The sequence below is a fragment of the Trematomus bernacchii genome, unplaced genomic scaffold (assembly GCF_902827165.1).
Source record: "Trematomus bernacchii unplaced genomic scaffold, fTreBer1.1, whole genome shotgun sequence".
Classification (NCBI taxonomy): Eukaryota; Metazoa; Chordata; class Actinopteri; order Perciformes; family Nototheniidae; genus Trematomus; species Trematomus bernacchii.
This window is the reverse complement of record NW_022988050.1, coordinates 7,099,056-7,107,149: the sequence shown is the minus strand read 5'-3', so window position 1 is coordinate 7,107,149 and position 8,094 is coordinate 7,099,056. Positions and strand designations below refer to the sequence as shown.

General features: G+C 40.6%; 1 protein-coding gene across 3 annotated transcripts; it reads right to left on the bottom strand.

The window, feature by feature from the left end:
- Positions 1-398: 398 nt before the first annotated feature.
- On the bottom strand, positions 399-7,766 carry dbf4b (DBF4 zinc finger B). Of its 3 annotated transcripts, none has more exons than XM_034119706.1 (12): positions 7,670-7,766; positions 6,848-7,051; positions 6,352-6,561; positions 5,982-6,032; positions 5,781-5,850; positions 5,488-5,552; positions 5,289-5,325; positions 5,131-5,176; positions 3,751-3,882; positions 3,507-3,639; positions 3,269-3,402; positions 399-2,741 (listed from the first exon to the last, which is right to left on the bottom strand). In XM_034119706.1, exons 2-12 carry the CDS (start codon positions 6,995-6,997, stop codon positions 1,292-1,294), a joined length of 2,478 nt encoding a protein of 825 aa, XP_033975597.1. In that variant the 5' UTR covers positions 6,998-7,051; positions 7,670-7,766; the 3' UTR covers positions 399-1,291. The 3 variants fall into 3 exon arrangements, with proteins under 3 accessions (XP_033975597.1, XP_033975599.1, XP_033975598.1); XM_034119708.1 differs by having other exon boundaries at positions 6,370-6,561; XM_034119707.1 differs by having other exon boundaries at positions 6,848-7,048.
- Between the last annotated feature and the right edge of the window lie 328 nt (positions 7,767-8,094).

The window sequence follows — 8,094 nt, the reverse complement described above, 5'->3', positions numbered from 1 at the left end:
TTTATAATAATATCATACCAATTAACATGATCCAAATATCAATCATTACCTTTCCCCTAATTGTGCTATTTTTCAAATATATGTAAGACCTGCAGCCTTACCAGCCAGAGAACATTACTTTTGTTGAATGCCAAACTTAAGTGGTCTAGATCTAAATATAGTGTCCCAGGATAAAATGTAAGGGTCACAAGATGATTGGGATACAAAAATACATAATACGATGAGTCGAAACAGGACACATTGACCGCCTGTTGTCCTTCCCTCTCTCTTCCCTCCCTCCCAATTTTGCTCTCCTTTAGCCTACAAGCAGTCAGCATTTAACGGTAAAAACACCCTCAACATACCAACATTCCTAAACTTTGTTTTAATTGAGCAACAACTTCGCAAGCACAACATGCTTATGGTAAAATCATTTATTTTAAAACACTGTACAATAATTTACATCACAGGTTATTAAGAGAACTGCTTGTCTTCCATAAACTGAAACTTTGTGTGTCTTTGTCAGACACGTTTTAAATATCCATGCAACGTATTCAGAAGGTGTGATCTTTGAACATGGGGTATTGACTATTGTTGTCGTTTGATTTGTTAAGAGCAATGACGAGTCTTTAATGGTAGGTGACCTTACACTTGACAAGTTAAGACAATAAACCTGCCTGTAGCGGCTGCAGCACAACACTGTGCAGCAGCCGCTCTCCTTGACAAAGTCAGTCCTTTGGCCGACCTTCACAAGGAAAGAGCAATTTCGACATTAATCAGACAGATTTTTGTCTCACAGGTTGTGCGAGTCCTCCACTCTACGAATGCTTCATCAACGTCGGCGTGAGTGGGATCTGATCCAGACGCAGCACTTACAATAATTGAGTAATGCCCCTTTCAGAAAAGCCTCATTAAGTTCTCAATACCACCATGTGTTCCCGGACATAGCTGCTGAAAGACTGAGTCAGCACCACATACAGAATATTGCTTGGAGTTCTGTGCACGGAGAGGATAAAGGGTTGACAGGAGAAATGATAATGGATGCTCTTCAAATTCACGGGAAGCCGCATGATTTGCTAAAGTAAAATCTATGAAAAAATAAATAAAAATCAGCATCTGTAAAAACACCTAAATATTACTTTTTAGTTTGCACTAAGTTTCAAATATTTATTCAGTTTTATTGACTTATTTGGATGAGCTTAAGTGTGGCCCATTGTTTCTTGCAGTGGGATACGCAGCTGCAAAGTCTGGACCCTTTACGTTTCCTGGTAGAGATTCTTCCGGTTCTTTAAATTGAACAAGTTAATAGCCATTAGTGCTGAACTTCAACAATCTGCACCAAAGTCCTGGAAAAGGCTGAGGGGTCCATTTCTTCCCCGCACAGCGACCCGGCCGGGTTTGGCGGCTGGAGGACGTTGTGCAGATGTGACTCATAGCTGGTGTCGTGCATCCAGGCGCACGGCATCTGGAGGAGCTCCTGGTCCAGCTCGCAGCTCTGCTCAGCGGGCGACAGAGGACCAGCAGAGGTCGCTCCGAAGCGGGACAGCAGGCCACAGTCCCAGTCAGAGCCCGATGATGACGGAGAGAGCCTGTTAAAGTCTGGGATGAGGGATGACTCGATGCACACCGAGTGGGAAAGTGAACGCTGATAGTCTAGATCATTGGGGGACTGAAGTGGAGGATAACAAGTCTTTGAGGAGAGTGGCTGTGATAGTTGAACAGCAGCAGAAGTAGATAACATTTCCATTTGATGTGGTGTTTGTGAGAAGTTTAGTACAGTAGGAACACAAAATGTGGTAAAAGTCTGTTTAGAGTCAAGCGATTCCTCAGTGCATGTTGGCGAAACATCTGGCGCAGGACAGGGCTGTATTGCCTGACAAAAGAACTTCTCAAATAACGAAGAGTGCTGAAGTTTTGGCATAGTGTCCTTTTCTGGTTTGGCAGCTGTATGCCCTTCTTTAGTCCAGCTACCTCTGTAGCCAAAATCTGCTGTAATCCTCCTCCTTTTGCTCCGGCTGTGTTCGGGGCTGGCGGATCTACAGCGCTTTTTGGGGTTCGGTGCTGTCGCTGACTGGTGTCGAGGGAGGGAGCGGGATCTGCGTGACACCAGCGTAGCCAACTTTAAACCATTTGTGGAACACGTGATTTGACATAAAAAGCTTTCTTGGTTTGATTCCTTTACTACTTCTGCATCGGTCAGAGACACAGAAGGAAAAAGTCGGGTAAGATCTGGGACAGAGTGAGACACACTTTCTGCAGTGTCCATTTCACAAGTGTGTCCTTCCACAGTCTCCTCTGCAGCATACATTTGAGGACTGAGGACAGGAGGGTCTGAGTACAGGCAGTACGGCTCCATTATGTAATAAGGATAAAGCACTTGAGGACTGAGGGCCGGAGGCAGGGAGTAAGGGTCAGGGGAGGGGCAGGGGGAGAGATCTTGAATATCAAGCAGCTGGTTGGCTGAGTAGTAGTATAGTGGTTCTACATCCAAAACAGGCATGGCTGGACTTGAAGCGCGAGGAGGGCTGACAAGAAGTTGGAGGTCGGTGTTGGTAGTGAAAGGCTGGATGTCAGCAGGTGGAGCGGCTGGTGGAGTTGGGATGGTAAGTTGAACTCCTGGTGATGGGCTGGACGGAGGACCCCTAGTCGGGCTGGAGATATGAATGTTGGAAGGTGAACCTCTCTGCAGGGACTGAACAGCATGCTCCGCCTCGGCATCAGTGAGAGGCTCCAGCTCACAGAAAGGCAAAGGAGTCGGTGGTCTAGGAGGAGGACAGAGAATCTTAAAATTAAAACTCTTAAATGCAGAAAACCCCATTTTTGTCCCGTGGAAAAGAAAGATTACAATAATTGCACAACAAATTATAAACTGCTGGTGTAAGGCTCCAATAATGATTTAACTAAATTATTGTCTGTTGCAATTCAGTTATTTTCATCACCGATTAGATTATTTTCAAATGAATCTGATGAAGTCGTTTAATTGGCCCATTGGATTGAGTCATTTGATTGGCTCATTGGAACGGGTCATCGAATAAATGTCAGAGAATACTTATAAATCCAAGGTGCTGTCTGGTTTTTCAGTTCAAAACAGAAGGTACTCTGTTTAATATGATATAAAAACAGAGAAAAGCAGGAAATATTCATATTTCAGCGGCTGAATATAGAATTTTCTGCAATTTATGCATTCCATTTTTTATTTTATTTTGTATTGGGAAATGTAATTGATTATCAACATTGTTGAAGATCAACTCATCAGTGCAGCTCTAGCTGGGTGAAAATCAAAACTCACCGGTCCAGTTGTTCCTGTGACTGTGGATCTGGATCGGTGTTGAATCCTGGAAGCATTTCAGCCACCAGTTGGTCCACCACACTGTAGTTTGAGGCGTCCAACGCAAACGCACGGTGCTGTTCATACTGAATGTGCTGCAATGGCCAACAAAGACAACCGGTCACAATTATATAATCAAAACAATGCAAGGCAAATAATCAGTTATGTGCTAAGAAAAGTGATTGTTTAAGAGTTTTACCTCTTCCAGATTATGGAAGGGTTGATGACAGCATTCACAGTAAGACACGTTCTTTTTGGGGGGCTGCAGAGGGTTACAGCTGAGAGGGGTTTGAGACTTGTCCTGGATGCTGCTCTCAATTGTTATCTTCTCCCTAATTTATAAAGAACCATAGTTGGGATGAGTCGTTCAAGATAGACTTTAAAAAAAAGTTTGTTAGCAAAGCATAGGTTTAGATCACTTCAATAACTGCAGTTAAACAAACCTTGTTTTATCTTCGTCTTTCTCTGCCGGCTTTTCCAACCGAGGAGGAGGAGGAATTTCAAAGGGACTAAATCGGCCTGAGTAGCGCAGAGTAGGCAAGGTCATATTTTGCAAAAGAAAGGGCTTGTATTTCCTGGATAGAAAACAAAAACAACATAATTCAATACACAAAATGTAAATCAAATAAAATGTTTTACCAAAATTCAATTATATCCGGATGGAGGTTGAACAATGTAGTGAATATTTGTATCATCAACATCATATTTTCAAATGGAAAATATTGTAATCCACACACTATGAGCAACCCCAGGTAGACTTATGAGTATATATATATATATATATCTATCTATCTAATACTGAAATGTTTCAGATGTCATGGGTTCTTCTACACACATTAGCCAGAGCACTTCACTTAACTAAATTGGGATGGCAAGTGAAAAGACCTGTTGACACACACAGAGATCCCCTGCAGGATGGAGCAGTGGAGCTTGCAAAGGGTCATCAAATGGAAATCCAACCCCTTGAGCTCTGGGCTCCTGGAGAGCGGTATCACAGGGGGGACTTGTCACATTACACGATGGGACTCCTCAACAGGTTCAATTAACAAAATCGCCTGGGCTGAAATGCAAACCTCCACAACCAACACCCAGTGGGGGATATATGGGGAAAGTTCACTGCAACTCATTGTAGTTTCCCTCTCATGCAAAAAAGGATCTAATCTGATACTGAACAGCCATTACATGAACCTGCGCAGGCCAAAATACGTTATTTCCTCATGTGTTTCTTTATTACCTGGTATTGGACACAGGATTAAAGTAGCTATAACAGATATAATAACAATGTTATCAAATGACTTTGTGAGACCACTGAATGGGTCGTGATGGACCAGCCAAGAAAAATCACGTGAGTCATCAGCTTCCTTCAGAAATACAGTAGGGCTGGACCATGTATCAGAATAACATCAATATCGAGTTATGAGAATGGATATGGTCTTATTACATGTTAGACGCTTTTATCCAAAGCGACTAACATACTAAATACTGTGGGCAATTTGGGGTGAAGTGTCTTGCCCAGGGACACAACGACATGCTGACTGCAGTGGGGTTTGAACCTGTGACCCCTATCCACTGCGCCACACGCCTACCCGTCTTATATTTTGAATGTTGTAATACGATAGTAATTGTCTTTAGCTGGTTTTAAAGGCTGCATTACAGGAAAGTGATGACCAAATTCTAAATGTATTCAAATGTTCCAGCTTTTCTATTATTTGCCTCTACCCATTTAGTCATATTCACATTATCAATAATCATTTATTAAAAAGGTATCATTTTGTGTAAACATAGACATAAAAAAACTACAGAAAATTAGAGATGAAACTCACCTGCTTGAGTCTTCAATTTTAACAAAGGATGACCTCAAAGGCACAGCTGTAGACAAGGCAAAGTGGAGATAAACAGATGAATTAAATAAGCACAAATACCCACAGAAAGACAGTATTGTTGTGAAACAAAGACATGAGCAGCTCATTCATAAACTTACCTTTGACAACTTGAGCCCCTTGATGTTTGGCCTTTAGCTTTAAGAAAAAGTAAAAAATAAAACTCATTAATTAGAGAACAAATTCTGGCGTTACTTTTTCATTCGTAAATGATTTATTTGCTAGAAATGTATGAATGTAAAAACGGCTGCATTTGGATAGCTAATGAAGTTTAAAAAAGCATTCAGTCCAACATCTTACCTCCGGCCTCTTGTGTGGAACATCAAAGCTCTCTCGTGTCAAGTGTTTCAAATAAAAAAGGACATCTGATACAACATTAAGGAATAATATGTATACTGTTGTTAGATAAAGATTGTGACATATATATGCAGAACTCTTCAGCTGGCATCAGTAAACCACAGCAGCACAGAACAAAACAAAAGCATTCACATGGTGCCATCTGCTGAGAGCAGAGGTTCACTGCACCACAAATGTGAACACAAAAAGACCTAATAGCAGTTTGCATCCAATCATGTTATAAGTCAAAAGGATACCATCCACAAACACAATCTTCACTCCCCATGATCGAGCATTCGTCAAAACACTGCTCGCATGTAGTCGCTCCTACAAGACAGAACCATCAGAGTAGTCAAGATAACAAACCATGTCAGTCGTCAGTAAATCCCCAATATCCACAAACAATAAAGCACCCAGATCTGCAAGATAAACCACATTTTGGCTGCACTGACACTTACATTGTTGCGAATGGCTTTTTCAAGCAGGGCCTTCCCACGGCTGCCACAAGCCTGATAAGAATAATACAGCATTAATACAAAAATAATGATTATAACGATGTATCTAAATGGTTATATGTAGCATTTTCAAAATGTGTAAATAATATACATAACAATTGACACGTCTCACAATGTCATATTTATTTGTATCAGGGCATTCTACAAGTCATTACCTGATAACTGGTTATTCTCGGTCATGTGATATTAGGTATGGCTTTTGCAGGACATGAAAATACTATTAATAAATAACAGCACCATCATTCTACAAAGCCAGTGGTGGCATTGTTTTAGGGCACCATTGCTTGTAAAATCTGAAAGGTTTTAAGCATGCCTGGGTGATGCTCTGTACCGTCGGTCTAGGAATTCCTGGTCGGCGTTTTTCTCTGCTGAGGATGCTCTCTCGCTGCATTATAGGATGCTGGGCTTCGTCACTCTTCCTGTTTGTTTCTGTTTTGATATCTGTAGATTTCTGCTCCTTCGGGCCGTCTTGGCTTCCAGTCACAACAAAGCTTATATCCTTGTGCAGAAAACTCTCGATCTTCTTCAGAAGGAAAAAAAACACAGAACTGAGCATTAGTTTCAGCTAAAATACATCTATACCAGACTTGTATCTTTCCTTGTGCAAAACCTAACTTGAGCCTATGTAGTTATACCATTTACCCAAGATAACAGCCTTAGTAAGTCAATTTGGTAACTTCGAAAAAAATATTGGATTGACGAATTCTCGCACAACAACAACAATTAATTCTGCATGTAAACCACTACTAACAATATTTACATCAATAGGATTCACAGGCCACACTGACTTAATCTTCACACATGCTTACCCCTCCTAGAAGAGATACAGCCTCCAAAAGCAGGGCTGTGGAGCGTTTCTTCAAACTGTCCAGATAAAAGGTCTTCCCCTGCAGCTTCTTCTGTCCAGGACACAGTGAGCCGAGAAGGCCTCGCTCCTCTGCAGCCTGCTGTTGCTGCATGATCCTGGTGCAGTAGAGATGCTTACAAATTTACAGAAAAACACCAGGATCCTACTTAAAAAGAAAAAAAAAAAAAGCACTGTTAAATACATGTTATAAGTCTGCATGCACATTAGAAAGAGAGCAACTAAAAAAGAAGATGCCAGGTAGCTCATATGTAAAAAGCTATTGTACTGATATTGTTTAATAACTTTGTTTTGACAATTTTGAGTGCAGTATAATTTGCTAGACTAAAATAAATGTCTCCATGGTGCAAGTGGCTCATCAGTAATCATCAAAATAATGCAGGAAAGGCTGTCTAAAAGTTGAAATGTTTTTTTTCTTAATGGTCAGATTGACATAACCTTCTATTTTAGGACTAGTTAGTTTGCTCAAAAAATATATTTTTAAATTTCACAACAATCCAGCAAAGGGTTCTTCAAAAAAACAACAACGTAGCATATAATTACTACAAAACTACGATACATTGGAATACAATTGTAGTTACTATAATACCAAAGAGCAGTGTACCCAGTATTGACCTAGCATTAGCTGAACTTAGCTAGCTTAGCTTTCGTCAACAACGCCTGGGCCCCAAACAACATTTTGCTAGTTTGTTAAGAGGTTTAAAAGTCTGTTAAAGTGGTTTCTTCGTCATCAGGGCCAATATAGACAAAAACATAGTACACTTACGTTTTTGTACTGTCCTGGAATACTACAATAAAGAAATGAATCCTACTTATTCACAAAAAGGTGGTCGATGAGCAACCGCCGCTTTTTAAAAACACTGGCGGAGACGTGAACGTAAAGTCGACGTCACATTCGAAAAAGATTGCCTTCACGTACTAGCTTCAGACATCAGAAAGGTGGCTGACATTATATTTTTCAACGGTTGAAATATTAATGCTATTTATTTAAGTAAGAAGTTATACATAACTTACATTTAGTCTATTTTCTCAGGCAAGTGCTTAGAAGTCATTATCTGGAGCATCAACGTAATTCTTTGTCAAATTCGAAGATTGTATTTGAGTTTTACGTGAGTACCCTGAATGCAGCACAACGAATGTAGTGTCAGCATATTGTTGCCACATAGCTACTGTGAAAACCATAGACTGTAT

Coding starts and splice junctions, on each gene's coding strand:
- dbf4b (XM_034119706.1), bottom strand. CDS start 6,997: ATGCAGCAACAGCAGGCTGCAGAGGAGCGAGGCCTTCTCGGCTCACTG. Junction 6,562..6,847: donor CTGTATCTCTTCTAGGAGGG/GTAAGCATGTGT, acceptor TTCCTTCTGAAG/AAGATCGAGAGTTTTCTGCA. Junction 6,033..6,351: donor CGGTACAGAGCATCACCCAG/GCATGCTTAAAA, acceptor TATTCTTATCAG/GCTTGTGGCAGCCGTGGGAA.